Genomic DNA, 16,671 nt, shown 5'->3' with positions numbered 1-16,671 from the left:
TAAAAGAAACTGGTTTTTTATTATTGCCGCCCCAGTTCACGAGACACTTATCTAGAGCTACAGGCTCGTCTTCAGCAGTTACCTTTGCCTTTGCTCTCCAGCGCTTGCAGACTTTGTCAAACAGGAAGGGTCATTCCGCTGACGACATTCCATTGTGGATCCATTTGTTGACTAGGCCAGGGAGACCGCGAGGATGGATGCTCCAAATGGCAAATAGGTTGTGATACAGACAGCGGATCATTTCGAAGTACAGGAACATGCCCAGGAACTATAAATAATTACATCAAGCTGATGCACCGAGCAACCACTTCGGCCTACAAACTATTTCTTACTGGAGTGAAGATGTCACTAGAGAAGGCAGCACCAGTTCTACAAAAAATAAACATCAGGCGATATATCACTCATAGTGGTAACGGCGGTGTAGGGTTGTACCTGAGGCAGTTGGCCTTGTTATCTGGAAGGTCAAGGGGAACCCCAATCCCTCCGCGAGTAATCCCCCATGCCGGACAATTTTACGTGCTCAAAATCACTCTACCAGACTGATCTTTATGAATAAGATGGCGGGAAACCACCTCCCCTCCTCCCAGGACCAATAAGAATAAAGTCCCTTCCCTGCTTTCATTACTAGAGCGACTGCGTGGCCTCGTTATTCTTAATTCAGTGCACTGTAGTGGATCACCATGAAGCTTCACAGGGATCAGCCATCAGCCCAAGCAAAATAAAAAGAATAAGATGACATATAAGTACAATTATCCCTTCTTCTCATAACTGCTGTTCACAATTTTCAGGTGATTTGTTGCAGTTTTACCGATTTTCCAATTATCCCCGTCTTCCTCCAAAGGTATATGTAAATATAATGTTAATCAGTTACCGCAGGGCAACACTTAACAAAGTATGCCAACATCCAAAGTTCAAGAATTTCTGCAATGCATTGTTCAACATCGAATACGTTCCTGCAGAGATTTCAAATGTTAAACTAATATTGTGACATGAAATTTGAAAAAACTCTTGCTGTTTACCAAATCTGTATCAGTTCTACACTAAAAATGTGTGACATTTTAATGTCTATGTTAAAACGTGTTCTGTTCTTTTGCTAGAAATACTGTATTATATCATGGCGTTTCCTGTAAGTTTCCATATAGAATGTCCACCACATAGTATTCCAAAATACACATGTAAATACAAGACGCTTCAAAGTTCCACAGTTTCCACAAATACCCACACTAAGTAAGAGACTGAGCTATTACCACAGTGCAACAGATAAAGTGTTGCTACGAGTAATATGCCCTTGCAATTACTAATGAGTCACACCATAGTGTTAAAAATGGCATAAACACGTTCCATCACTATTTACCTGCGAGTCCTTTACTCTTCACAAGATCGACAAATCCTGTTACGCTTCCAGATAGGTTCTTCAGAGAGTAGTGATTACCTTCTCTGCTGTGAGGACCAAACGATGTGTAGTGCTTTTGACTAGTTACTTTTCGTATCGACTTTTTAAAATTGTGTTAGTCTGATACACACTGCTGTCTGGTAAGAGTTAACGATTCTTTCTCCCGAAATCGGAAGCCCTTGCCTATTTGATGAAAACGATATTGGAAATGTAGGGGACGAGTTTGGAAAAGGACACTGGAAATACATGCTATACCGATCATCCAGAACGTTATACCACCTACCTAATAGCCGGTATGGCCACCTTTGCCACGTGTAACTGCGGCAACGTGTCGTGACGTGGAAGCAATGAGGTGTTGGTAGATCGCTGGAGGGAGATGGCGCCACATCTGCGCACAAAAGTCACCTAATTCCCATAAATCCCGGGGAGGGAGATGACCTGTGACGCCAGCCCATATGTGTTCTCTGGGCTTCAGATATGGCCAGGTGGGGGACCAGCTATCAGTTGGAACTTGCCACTGTGTTCCTCGAACCATTCCATTATACTCTTAACCTTCTGACATGGCGCATTATCTTCTTGAAAAGCCACAACCGTCAGGATACATGACGTCGTGGAGGGATGTGCATGGTTTGCAACCAATTTACCATACTACTTGGCCATCATCGTGCCCCGTAAGAGCTCCATTAAGCCCATGGATGCCAATGTGAATGTTCCCCAGAGCACTATGGGGCCGCAGCCTTCTTGTCTTACTTCCGCAGCACAGGTGCCAAGGAGCTGTTCCCGTGGAAGACGACGGATTGACGCCCGCCCCCCCCCCCCCCCCCCTCCTTTTTCCATCGGCAAGATGAAGAAAATATCATGATATATCAAACCATGCAACACTCTGCCACTGCGCCAACGTCCATTGCCGATGGTCACTTGCCCAATACAGTTGTAGTTGTCTATGTCGTGGTGTTAACGTTGACACACGCATGGGTTGTCAGCTGCGAAGGCTCATCGTTAGTAGTGTTCGGTGCACTGTGAGTTCAGACACACTTGTGCTAAGCCCATTTTCAAGTGTGATTTTAGTACTGCTACAGTTCACCGCCTGTCCAGTTTCGCCAGTCTGCCCAGCCTACGGCGTCCGACATCAGTAATATTAGGTGGCCACCCAACCCTACACCGCGTCTGGCTGTGGTTCCACCTTGGTTTCTACACAGGGGCAGAACGCTTACTGATACTACTTCACCGTGCGTGTGTCTGGCCAGCAGTCATTTCTTGCCAGGTGACCCGCCATCGCCTGGACGGGTTTATATCTATAGTAAGTCAGTGGTCATGATGTTCTGGGTGATCGGTGTATGTTATTTTGATACCTCTCTTATTAGCAAAGATCATATCAGTTAATCCAAATGTTTCAACTGTTCAAGAACTTAAGAATGTTATCTTTTTTTATAGAGTATTTTTCGTATGAATTTTATTTAGTTAACTTTTGTTTCTTAATTTTCAGATAAGCTTATACGAGGAAAGATTCTGGAACGTCTCTGCCGTAAGAACACTGGTGTATTGGGTCTGATTCTTCATCTACTAGAGGTACGTGTGCCGATCTACATGTTAATTCCGGAATCATTTCATATTGTTTTTATTTTCACCCAAGCTGCTCAGAGTTGAAAATTGTTCCTTTTTGGTGACTAAGAACGTGGTACACAATATGTGTCGAAATAAGTTTCCGCAGGAACTGGAGAAAAGAAAAGCCTATACCGCTTATCTTGATGGAAGTCACGCTTATTTGGAAGGGGTGGAGGCCAGAGTGGGGTCGCATGTAAGAAGATAGCACAAGGAGAGCTATTCACTTCGATGAGCTTCGGAAATTTATGGTACTTTATACGCATCCCTGAAAGTTCGGAAGTATTGGCCTGTTGAGTTGTTATTTATGAGGGACTCCTTCGTGAATGCTTTTTTTTATTATTTTGTGGAAAGGCTGTGCGGCTTCATCACAGGGCAGCCCGTCGATATCTCGACTTGGTAGCTTTCAGCTTTCTGCCACACACCGTCAGGTGGCTTGCGGAGTATGCATGTAGATGTAGATGTAGATGTAGATGTAGATGTAGAGTCTGTATTCAGTGTGAAATCGAGGGACGTTTCTACCTATCCGATGTACTTCAAGTCTATAGCGCGATACAGTAGTATGTTCCGCCATAGTTAGAGGCATATATAAGCCGACTGTTCTCAGTACGCGAAGAACATATGCAAAAGTGGAATCGGCAGCTCTGCTATAAACCTGGAAATATACCACTTCTAAAATTATAGTTTGGTTCAGAAAATCTTAAGTCCATCTGGTCAAAGGTTCCGATGCAGTTGAACCTGGAAAAAGTGCGTATCAGAAAAAATCTATAACTGAAGTTATGAGATACAGTTCAGCTATAGTTTCCGTCAGTCTTCTGACTGGTTTGATGCGGTCCATCACGAATCCCACATCCTTAGTTACTTGTATGTAGTCCAATTTCGGTCTTTCTCTACAGTTTTACCCTCTACAGCCTCCTCTGGTATTATATTGGTTATTCCCTGATATCTTAACTCGTGTCCTATCACCCTGTACCTTCTTGTCAGTGTTCTCCATATGTTCCCTTCTTAGCCGATTCTGTGAAGAAACCCTTATTCCTTAGTATTCACCAATTTTCAGTATTCCACATCTCATATGCTTCGATTCTCTTCTGTTCCGGTTTTCCCACTGCCCTTTATGCACTACGATGTGCCTACTGTATGAGGATTACCGACAAACAGTACTGCTGCGTTATCTCGTTTACCGTCCAAATCAAAAGAAAGAAAAAATTAAAAAAGCTTTCATACAAATTTTATTGGCGCATCATAATACAGTTTTCCCCTAAATCCACATATAAACGAAAAATTAGAGTAGTGAACAAATTTAAAATAATTTGAAGTGAACACTTAGTTTCATAATGTAGCAAAAGTGTAACTAATGTAGCTTGATAAAGTCCAAGAGGGCGAAATAAGCTAATTACTAAATTTTGAAATAAGTGTTTATGTCAAAATAAAACAGTCTACACAGGAAAATGATTTCCTTCAAGAAAATCACATCGGCTATTGACTAGCACATGTAAGAGATTGTTAGCCTTTACCCCAGACCGGTGGCACTGTAGCTCTTCCGGAAACTACTGCCCGTACTTTTTAACAAATTGATGGCTGGTAAAAATGAAAAATAATATAGTATCACCGTAAAGTGTACGGTCCACGGAAAGGCGTACTCTTAAGCGTAAATATTTACATCTAAGTACTTACTATGTAGCTGTACATTACTGTTGAATTCGCTGAACGGCCACATGTCTTTAAAAAATTGTTCTTGCAAGGGAAGCAGTACCGTGCTTTACACTGTATTCTCATCCTGGAGGAGCGGGATTCAAATCACTGTTAAGCCATCCCAGTGACTGTTTTCCATTGTTTGTATAACTCATTTAAGGAAAATACCAGAATGTCTCATTTCCTTCCTTTATTACGATGCTTATTTCTCCTTCTGTAGGTGGTAGTCAAAAACGTATTTTCACATTTCGACGAGGAATTTGGTGATTGAAATTTCGTGAATAGATCCCTCCACAATGAAAAATCGTTTGTTTTAATGACTGCCGCCCCAACTCGCGTATAATATCCGTGATATTTTCTTGTATTTCGTGGTAATAGGAAAGGAGCTGTTCTTGAACTTTTTTGGTGTTTTCCTCCAGTCCTATGTGTCGAGGATCCCATACCATCCAGTAGTAGTCCAGCAGAAGGACGGACAAGCGCAACTGTTGGTAGTTTTTCTAATAATTCTTTTTAAGTGTTCAGCCATTAACACAAAGTCTTTGGTTTAACTTCCCTCACATAGTTTTCTGTGTGATGGTTCCAATGTCAGTTGTTCTTAATTGTAATGACTAGGTTTTCACTTGAATTGACAACCTTTACACTAGCGAGATTCGTCGTGTAACAGAATTTTGACATAACTTTAGTACTTACGTGGAGGACATCACCTTTTTTATTGTCTCGAGTCATTTGCTACTTTTCGGACCATGTGGACATTTTCTCTAAATCATTCTCCAACTGATTTTGATCTTGTGATAACTCTAGATGATAAATAACAGCATTATCCGCGAACAGTCGTAAGAGGGCTGCTCAGATTGTTCCCTAAATCTTTAGTATAGATAATAACAGCAGAGGACGTGTACACTTTCTTGAGAAAACACCATCTATCACTTCGGTTTTACTACATAATCTTATTGACAGCAAATTAACCCAGTCGCACAACTGAGACGATACTCCACAGACCATTTGATCAGAAGCTGGTTGTGAGAAATTGTGTTAAGTCTTCTGCGAATATAGACATATGGAACCAATTTGAGATCCCCTGTCGATAGCAGTGATGTTGCTCAATTGACTCTGTACGTAAAGTTATTTAAACTATACTATTTTGTTTGTAATAGGACTGAAAACTTTTTCCGTTGGCAATGAATATTGCGCGAAACATCCTAAGAGCAGTCTTCGTGTCCTTTAGATAGCATGAAGAAGCTGTATCGATCATCTTATGTAGGCCACGGTACCGCAGTACTGCAACTGCAGTGTGATGGATAATTCACGGGAGTGTTTGTTGCTTTTTCTGTGGCAGCGCAGGGGAAGTTGAGGCAACTGACGAGAGCTTTGGCAAACAGCGAAGAATCCTGTCTGCTGCAAGCTGCTGGAAGACGAAGGTACGCAACAAAAATGTAATTTCATGCAGGGTGTTAAGTCCACGTGTTCCAGTGGGTGTCATAAAAATTACTACTAACTCAAGATCTCTCTTATTTACTGCCAGATCTAAGCGTTGTGGTTCTAACATACAGAAGTGTCTGTGATGGAGATCGTTGAAGTAACTTGATGAAATCTCATTACTCAAGAAGTGATAACTCTCTAAACCGTGAACAAAATGTACCAAATTCGATTACCTAAGTGATACAAATGAGAGATTTCCACAACAGAACATTTCTCATCTGGCAGTAGCGTTCCTTGAGCTGATTTCTTTGATTCACTAGTGATCTGTAAGTGTTAAACGACGCTAGAATAAATTTCATTTATCGTTTTCCAAATGTGGGGTAACAGTCTTGAGCATAATAATTTTATCCTGTGGAATCATGCGGAAAGTACTACTTAGCCAGAACTGTATTGAAAATCGCAGAGGAAAATTTAGAACTGAGCTAATCTCAGTCCGTATGCTGCTGCGACATTATCCAACGGATGGGGGTCAACGCGATAAACTCTTGCCATAACAAGCTTTTTTCTTTCTGAATAAATCACCCGATTGTAGAGCTGTGAGTACTTGTACAGCTCGGAGTTTACCCGTCATTAATAAAGCATATAAAAGTTAAACTTAAAATGTGACGTGCGCGTGCGCACACACACACACACACACACACACACACACACACACACACACACACACACACGACAGGTTGAAGCCACGTTTACCGTCGCTTTGTACAGGTCAGTAATGCGAGATAATCGGGTTGTTCACAATGCTCATTGCCTGATTGTGGGACAGAATTTGTATACAGCATAATGAACGGCGGCAGAATATTTTGAACGCTATGCATTCGAATTTACACTTTCGAAATCTTACAACTTGGTTCTAAATAATTCCATACATAAAACACTTTTACTAAAGGACTAAGCACATGTTCTGAATATGTCGCGCTGACCGTGGTGCAGCAGCTGAGTATCTGTGTGGGGAGAAGTGAAGACGTTGACCCTTGTGATCAATGGAGGGTGTAAGCGCGCAAGGTAGGTGCCGGTACGGTTTAGCCTGGAGCACGCGAACAAATTCCAACACGCGAACTTAACGGAATTGGCAACTGCAGGTGGCTGCTACCACCCTCGTTTCATTTCATCCATTCTGTGAACATAATTGTGCAGTGTAAAGTTAAAAAGTATCTTAGTATCTGTTGCGTTATCATCATCAAGGAATTAAGTACAGGAACCATTATCCTCAAGGACTCAAGTGACAGTGTCACCCTCAGGACGGGGGGGGGGGGGGGGGGGGCAGAAGAGAGAGAGAGAGAGAGAGAGAGAGAGAGAGAGAGAGAGAGAGAGCGTTTGTTGGTCATCAGTAAAGTAAAATCACATTTCGTTGTATGCCCCAAAAAGGTTGGTGCATAAGTTCGTAGCGGGAGTTAGTGATGGAGCTGTGGACCCTGGAAAAATGGAGTGCGAAGTGGATAAATCGGGCAATTACCGACATATTCTTGTGACTGAGTTCAATAAAGATGTGACAGCAGCGGAGGCAGTCAGTGTATGGGGGACAATGCCATTGGACAGAGCACGGCAAGAAAAAGGTTTTCCCGTTTTACGGAGGATCGGTTTGACACTAGTGGCTCCCCACGTACAGGAAGACCTTCGGAGTTTGACGAGGGTCGTTTAACGCATTAATTCACATTAATCCACGTTACTGTACTCGAAAACTGGCAAATGTGATGAAATATGGTCGTTTCGCTATCGTACCACATTTGTATGCAATGGGAAAGTTTCGAAAATGGGGTGTATGGACACACAATGCTCTAAGCTAGAATGACAAAAATTTCGCTATCGTACCACATTTGTATGCAATGGGAAAGTTTCGAAAATGGGGTGTATGGATACACAATGCTCTAAGCTAGAATGACAAAAATTAGTGGGTGGCCATGTGTGCCTCTTTGCTTGCTCGTCATCAATTGGCTCGTGAAGAACGCCGACCACACCCATCCTGTATCGTTACTAATGACGAGAAATAGTGTTTCTATGCTACACAAGGAAAAGAAAGGGATGGTTGAGCCCAAACAAAGGAACAACTCTCCGTGCAAAGACCTGTGCGGAACCACAAAAGGTAATGTTTTTTTATCTTGTGGAACAGCGACAGTGTTGTGGACTGCGCATTGCTTCCCCGAGGTGAAAGCATCACTGCTGACATTTGTCAACAATTGAGACGCCTTGCAGACGCTGTCAAAGAACGACGATCAGAAAGACTGCGTGAAGTGATGCTATTCCACGATAACTCCTGCCCACATTCTGCTAGACTGACAGAAAACACTATAGAGGAGTTGGATGGGGAAGTAAATCCGCACCCACCTTATTCACCTGATCTTGCTCCCGCAGATTTTCACCTTTTCCATTCTCTGTCGAACAACCTTCAAGGAACTTCCTCTCCTGATGAAAATGCGCTCCGAACATGGCTCGACGAGTTTTTCGCCCCAAAGCCACGTGGTTTCTACAGCCGCTAAATTGAAAAGTTATCCCGGCGTTGGCAGACTTTTGTAAATAGCAAAGGAGAATGCATCTGTTAAGTGTATCTGTTATTCAGAGGCAGTGAAGTGCCTAGCCATTAGTTAGAATTTGAACGCTGTACCTTGTTTCAATGTCTGGGCGCTCTCCGTTCCTCAAACCTTCCTTTCATCCTGTTTTACGTTTCCTGTGGTGTCCCTATGTCGCTTAAGGCAAATTCTGGGTGGATTCACTTGAAAAGGGCATTACCGATTTCATTGCTTATACTTCTAGAGGAAAGGTGCCTAATACGACACACACTTTTGTAAACCCATTTGAAAGTCCTAAAAGCGCAATTTTATTTTTTATGATGGTAAAAATAACTTGCATTATTTAATTTTATCATACAATTATCTTATTTGCAATATTAAACTATCTTTCAGAATAGTTATTAAATCTTCACAAACAAGGCATTTCGTAGAAATGAGATCAAAGTTTCCTAATATGAGACAAAAATAATATTTTGTTTTAATTATTTTATTACAGAATTATGTCATATGAATAAACAATTTTTACATGTTCATCCGTTTCTGTTATCCTTCACTCATTTCACACTACTTAGGTTTATATATAAGACATCCAGTCTTCTGTGACACCGCAATCTTCATGAGCCCAGCGATAACATTTCCTGTACTGTGTCGATTTCTCCCCGTGTTTGTCTTCAGAAAAGCGCCTAGTACAGAACACACACTCTGCGACATCGTCATCACTGCTGTCTGAACCCCAACTGTCATCAAGATGGACATCGGACGATTCTTCTGCTTTAGGTCTACGATTTGAAGATTTTCCACCCTTCTCCCCAAATAACTTTCGGGCTGCTTTCTTGGCTTCAGTCTCTGATTTCTTCTGTTTAGATTCTTGCAATTGCTTCACATAAGGAGTTGAAGTTAGTAACGCAGCAGAGCACGATCGCGATGTTTGACCTATTTGACTATCTCCAGGTGGTTTTGCGATGTGTGGGAGGGGTCTGATGTCTGCCGGGCTGACAGCTTGACCATCACCATCAGTAGTTTCATTTTCGTTTTTGGCATCTCTTTCTTGAAGAGGGTCGGCATGGCGATGAACTGAATATTCATGTTCCCTAAAGATGTTTCTGTTGCATGGGATGAGACCTGTTTTCCTGAAGGCATTCACAGATGCTTCCATTGTTGGTGCTCGGTTGTAAGCTGCCCCAAATAACCTGTCTATTAATAATGGGGTGATAACACGACCTGGGTTACTTGCCAACCACGTTTCTATCTCTTGGGCATAGTAGGTTTTCAAAGGCCCCATAAATCCGAAGTCAGGTGGCTGCATTTTATGCGTTGAGTGAGGTGCCAAACATACAGTATGAACATTGTTTTCACGTGTCTTATCTGACACATCGAGATTATTTGTGTGGGAATAATGTCCATCAGGAATCAAAATTACAGGATCATTTGAAGAGGGCTTTACATGACTCACAAAATCATCAAACCACCGAGTAAACATGTGAGTTTGTATCCAGACACTTCGATGACAAGCTGATATTGATCCTGCAGATGCACCTTCCATCAATTCCTGCTTCATATTCTTCTTTGGGAAGTCGATTAGTGGTGGAACATAAGTACCAGCTGCATTCATACTCGTTACAACTGTGATGAGATTTCCCCTTTCTGCTTAAGTCAAGGCAGAAACTTGTCTCCTCCCTTTCATAGAAATAACCTCACTGTGTTTGTGTTGCACAGGCGTCACCCAAGTTTCGTCGACATTGAAGACTCGATGCGGGTTATCGTTGACTTCAGATAGCACAGATTTGTAAACATCAAAAAATCTCCCCAAATTTTCTGGAGTAAAAGCTTTCACTCTTGTTGCTGCAAGACCCTGAGGAGTTCTCATTGATAAAATGGGATTTCTCTTAAGGAAAGCTCAGACCCATTTCTATCATGCTGAAATTTTTTCTGAATTGAAGGGATTCTTCAGCCTATTCCTGACAGCTAACTGGAAGGCCATGCTTCGCATGTCCTTACGTTTAAGAGAATGAAATCGCTCTTCTATTGCAAGGTAGTATTTCACTAGTTCATGTTCCAGTTGAGATGAGAGAACAGGCCTTCTGCCAAGATTAACACCAACAAGCTTCTCGGGTGTTAGAGTTTTATCCTTCACATACCTTTCCAAACTACGTTTTGGTACAGCAAAAACTGTTGAGGCTTTTAAGTACCCCTATCTCGCCATTTCTCACACATGTAATAGCACGAACCATGGCGTCTCCATCCCACGTTTTCCTTTTAGGTGCCAGTGCCATCTACAAAGAATAAATACAATAACCAGACATACTTCGTAAACGACTTCAACTTCTACGATTTTATTTGTTAGATTATTTTGTATATGTACTGTGAATGGAGTACTTTGAATTAGGAGTAATATTGATCAACGTCTGAGCAAAATAATGCCTTGAAAGAAAGTTCCAGAAAACATTCAAATTTCTGATCATAAGACTAATACTGGATAAACTGAAAGAACCAGAGGTTGTACAGAGGTTCAGAGAGAGCATAAGGGAACAATTGACAGGAATAGGGGAAAGAAATACAGTAGAAGAAGAATGGGTAGCTCTGAGGGATGTAGTAGTGAAGGCAGCAGAGGATAAAGTAGGTACAAAGACGAGGGCTGCTAGAAATCCTTGGGTAACAGAAGAAATATTGAATTTAATTGATGAAAGGAGAAAATATAAAAATGCAGTAAATGAAGCAGGCAAAAAGGAATATAAACGTCTCAAAAATGAGATCGACAGGAAGTGCAAAATGGCTAAACAGGGATGGCTAGAGGACAAATGTAAGGATGTAGAAGATTATCTCACTAGGGGTAAGATAGATACTGCCTACAGGAAAATTAAAGAGACCTTTGGAGAGAAGACAACCACGTGTATGAATATCAAGAGCTCAGATGGCAGCCCAGTTCTAAGCAAAGAAGGGAAGGCAGAAAGGTGGAAGGAGTATATAGAAGGTTTATACAAGGGCGATGAACTTGAGGACAATATTATGGAAATGGAAGAGGATGTAGATGAAGACGAAATGGGAGATACGATACTGCGTGAAGAGTTTGACAGAGCACTGAAAGACCTGAGTCGAAACAAGGCCCCCTGAGTAGACAACATTCCATTAGAACTACTGACGGCCTTGGGACAACCAGTCCTGACAAAACTCTACCAGCTGGTGAGCAAGATGTATGAGACAGGCGAAATACCCTCAGACTTCAAGAAGAATATAATAATTCCAATCCCAAAGAAAGCAGGTGCTGACAGATGTGAAAATTACCGAACTATCAGTTTAATAAGCCACGGCTGCAAAATACTAACGCGAATTCTTTACAGACGAATGGAGAAACTGGTAGATGCAGACCTCGGGGAGGATCAGTTTGGATTCCGTCGAAATGTTGGAACACGTGAGGCAATACTGACCTTACGACTTATCTTAGAAGAAAGATTAAGAAAAGGCAAACCTACGTTTCTAGCATTTGTAGACTTAGAGAAAGCTTTTGACAATGTTGACTGGAATACCCTTTTTCAAATTCTAAAGGTGGCAGGGGTAAAATACAGGGAGCGAAAGGCTATTTATAATTTGTACAGAAACCAGATGGCAGTCATAAGAGTCGAGGGGCATGAAAGGGAAGCAGTGGTTGGGAAAGGAGTGAGACAGGGTTGTTGCCTCTCCCCGATGTTATTCAATCTGTATATTGAGCAAGCAGTAAAGGAAACAAAAGAAAAATTTGGAGTAGGTATTAAAATTCATGGAGACGAAGTAAAAACTTTGAGGTTCGCCGATGACATTGTAATTCTGTCAGAGACAGCAAAGGACTTGGAAGAGCAGTTGAACGGAATGGACAGTGTCTTGAAAGGAGGATATAAGATGAACATTAACAAAAGCAAAACGAGGATAATGAAATGTAGTCAAATTAAATCGGGTGATGCTGAGGGAATTAGATTAGGAAATGAGACACTTAAAGTAGTAAAGGAGTTTTGCTATTTAGGAAGTAAAATAACTGATGATGGTCGAAGTAGAGAGGATATAAAATGTAGACTGGCAATGGCAAGGAAAGCGTTTCTGAAGAAGAGAAATTTGTTAACATCGAATATAGATTTATGTATCAGGAAGTCGTTTCTGAAAGTGTTTGTTTGGAGTGTAGCCATGTATGGAAGTGAAACATGGACAATAACTAGTTTGGACAAGAAGAGAATAGAAGCTTTCGAAATGTGGTGCTACAGAAGAATACTGAAGATAAGGTGGATAGATCAAATAACTAATGAGGAGGTATTGAATAGGATTGGGGAGAAGAGAAGTTTGTGGCACAACTTGACTAGAAGAAGGGATCGGTTGGTAGGACATGTTTTGAGGCATCAAGGGATCACAAATTTAGCATTGGAGGGCAGTGTGGAGGGTAAAAATCGTAGAGGGAGACCGAGAGATGAGTACACTAGGCAGATTCAGAAGGATGTAGGTTGCAGTAGGTACTGGGAGATGAAGCAGCTTGCACAGGATAGAGTAGCATGGAGAGATGCATCAAACCAGTCTCAGGACTGAAGACAACAACAACAACAACAAGACTAATCAAATTAATCCCTGTTTATGATAAGTTAATCGAATAAAATAAACGCAGTTGCCAAAGTTTTACTACAATAAATGTTAAAATAGTGTTATCTCATGATAGTTTTGCGTAAATTACATATAACAAATCGTGAGAGAAAGAGTTCCCCCAATATGCTATAGGTATCGTAATATGCGACACTGTCGCGTATTTGGATCCCCATACTATCTCATATTAGGAATTTCGCCATCTTACACAAAGAATCACGCACTTGCTAACAGCGTTCGTTGGAAAATGAGCCTAATTGTCAATAATTATAGGTAATTCCGTCACAAATAACAACAATAAAACAGTGCAGTAATATTCACTCACCTTTAAGCTGAAATATTGTCTTAACACCGATGTCGCAAAAACTCCAAACACAAGAAATTTTGTATCAACCTCTACGTTCTGTGTCCGGCTCAACTATGGCGTCCTACTCGCTGTGTCGTCGTCTGGCACGCAATAGACGTGTTTAAGAAACTCTCCACTAGAGGGCAACCCCTAACATGAGCACAGTTGGGGTGTGTCATACTAGGGCACTATCGCATAATAGACGCCTTTCCTCTACCACCCGCGTTTGTGCTGTGTGTCTGTTGACTTTGTTGTCGGTGGGGCGGCAACCCTTAATTTTCCTTCTTTTCTCCTTCCCTCAGTTCAGCTGTGCTGTGTTGATAGTTGTGACGACGGCAGGTGTGACCTAGCGGTTCTAGGCGCTTCAGTTTGGAACCGCGCGACCGCTACGGTCGCAGGTTCGAATCCTGCCTCGGGCATGGATGTGTGTGGTTAGGTTAGTTGGGTTTAAGTAGTTCTAAGTTCTAGGGGACTGATAAAATCAGAAGTTAAGTCCCATAGTGCTCAGAGCCATTTGAACCATTTTGATAGTTGTGAGGGGTGCATGAGAAGTCTAGTTTTGTCCTTGTTCTTATTTTTGTGGGTTAAGCAGATTTAAAAAGAAAGTTCGGAACAGCATGCTGCTCCTTTCTGATAAGATTGTGGCGGATGCCCAGAATGGGACGTCATAAATGGTGTCGCATGGTCTCCTTCGTAACACGACAGAGAAGTTAGAGATAAATGCAGGACATTGACGCACTGGTTGTACGCCACAGCCTCTCCTGATTGTCCACTAAATAATGAAAACTTCCTCCATCCGCACGATCGAAACCAGCTACTTCCGAACTAGCGTGTCTTGGTCATGTAACGTGAAATGTAGTCACTAATGCTCTAAACTACCAGCTGTCGCTGATACGGTAAAGTCATATGAACAAATCTCCATATTGCTTTGCTGTACTACGCTTTTGCGTGGTTTCCCTTCATTTTTATATCGTCATGGGCGCAACAACCCTCTGTGAGGCTTGGCCTTCTGCAGAAAAAGTCTTCCTTGTTTAGTGCCGAACTCCCTCAATTTTGAATCCCATGTTCCTTACGTACACTCGGACACCTCCCTCCCTCCCTCCATAGTTTTGGTCTTGCTACTCACCTGGTTTCTGACACTACGCTGAACATCTTCTTAACCATTCTATCGTGTGCTCTCAATACCTGTCCTGCCCATTCCAGCCTTCTGATCTTTAAGTATTTAATCTTAATGTTTTTTTATTTCGAAGTTGAATAATTGTCAGTACTAGAGCATCATTAAAAATTTGGGAGAAGACTTTAAGCTTGGCGGCTGCACTGGTGCTGTAGGAAGGGAGCTGGTTATGTAATGTCTGTGTGTTTCACCTTTTCCCTCCTCCCAACTCCATCGACAATATTTCACTTTACACACACCCATCTATGACCTTCAGTAGTCGGAATTTGCGAAGCAAATTTCAGTGTGCAGGAATGAAGGCTTTTCGTACAAGGCGATCGAAGCTAGTGTACCACGAGTTTAGTGTACATAGATATTGACATTACAAGGGAGGCGTTGTATTGAGAAGACTTTGTTCTGGACGTAGTAGGGTACATAAATTGAGAAACCACTATCAATAGTACTCCAGATATCAGTTCTACTGCATTCAATGTATCCTCCACAGGAGAGTCAAAAGAATCAAGGAAATTACTGACACGTGGTTTCCCGAACTCTCATCAGACTGCTGCAAGACCTTAAAGGATAAGACTTGTTTTCCCCCAACATTGCCGTACTCCTCTGATGCTCCCTGTTAATGATCTCGATCTTAGAGGCACATCAAAGATCTTCCTCTCATTTTTAGGATTGTAACTCCAAGAGTTCTTGTGTATTAGCTACCTGTGCTGCAGAGCTTTTATTTATACTCAAGTTTCGAAAATTCACGTGATTTTAGTTGCGGCAAAGCTTCATGCAAGAATGGTTTGAGGGAGTAATGAAGTTTAATCCATGTAAATGAGATTAATTTACATGAAGCTTAGAAGTGCGTCCTCCGTTGAAACACGCATTCTTACTAATGTTTCGTATATCAACTTGGAAAGCAATTTACCTAAGCATATAGCAACTTCATCTGTGCTTATAAATTTCCACAGTGCAGTTCCGTGCTTGAACGCTTGCCGATTTGTATACTGGCGAAATTTAGCTGGCACCGACTGCCAATTTCTCACGCCAAGTCGTGGAACTGCCAGAAGGCAGCACGCCGTACTTAAGACCTTCATGCGAATTCGCTAGCAGTCTCTGTCTGCAGCTGTTTAGTTATCGAATTTTTTCAACTAATAGCTTGGATTCACATTCCGCGGAGGACCCATTTTTATAAAGAAAATGTTAAAACTGCCTTAGTTCACAGACGAGATTTCAAAAGTTTTCAAAATGCGTTTCGAAAATGTTTGTCATATTTAGTGAGGCTATGATGTAGCAGTATTAAATCGTAAAGTCGTCACAGTATGCGAAAAGGTGAGTTCACTAGGTAAATGTATATATCATACGAGGTGTTTCAGGATCCAAGGAATACACGTAAGAGACAACAGCATGCTGCATTCTTACGATCATAAACTGTATTCACTACGATGATCTCAGCTGTTATTTACAGAAAATCATTTGTTGTGTTTTACTGTCAATTTCTCTTCGCAACTTATGTTCAGAAATGTTGTCTGCATTGTCCCGTAACAGGGACAAAGACCTTAAAAACGCGAGCAACTGAACCTGATACGGCAATGTTTGTCTATGCACATCCGTCTGCAAATAAACTGCAAAACAGTTATTTATTGGTGAAAAGTCATGAGATTTCGTAGCCACGAAAGGTCTCCACTGCTGTCGATTAACGCCTAGGGTAAGTTTAATAGACACTGCCCCACTTTTCATTGAATATACGGGTCTCCAACCTGTTGCAAATGCATTGCGCCCTTGTCTGCTCAACGGACGTGCATAATTGGTTGTCAGAATACTTTGAACTGAACTGGGTTTCCACAATGATTGGTTCTACAGGTTAATTATCAATTACGCGATACCACACTTTGTCCAAGAGTTA

General features: G+C 41.7%; 1 protein-coding gene across 6 annotated transcripts in view; it reads left to right on the top strand.

Annotated features, from left to right (window-relative positions):
- Nucleotides 1–16,671, top strand: part of LOC126272348 (cytosolic carboxypeptidase 1-like) — a 499,992-nt gene that overhangs the window by 79,789 nt on the left and 403,532 nt on the right. For all 6 annotated transcript variants that reach the window (XM_049975148.1, XM_049975150.1, XM_049975152.1 and 3 more), the window contains exon 3: nucleotides 2,880–2,962. In XM_049975148.1, coding sequence (XP_049831105.1) covers nucleotides 2,880–2,962 — 83 coding nt within the window. The remainder of the gene's footprint in view (nucleotides 1–2,879; nucleotides 2,963–16,671) is intronic.

The sequence above is a fragment of the Schistocerca gregaria genome, chromosome 5, assembly GCF_023897955.1.
Source record: "Schistocerca gregaria isolate iqSchGreg1 chromosome 5, iqSchGreg1.2, whole genome shotgun sequence".
In the NCBI taxonomy this organism is placed as follows: domain Eukaryota; kingdom Metazoa; phylum Arthropoda; class Insecta; order Orthoptera; family Acrididae; genus Schistocerca; species Schistocerca gregaria.
The sequence above is the reverse complement of the archived record's forward strand: the minus strand, read 5'-3'. Positions and strand labels throughout refer to the sequence as shown.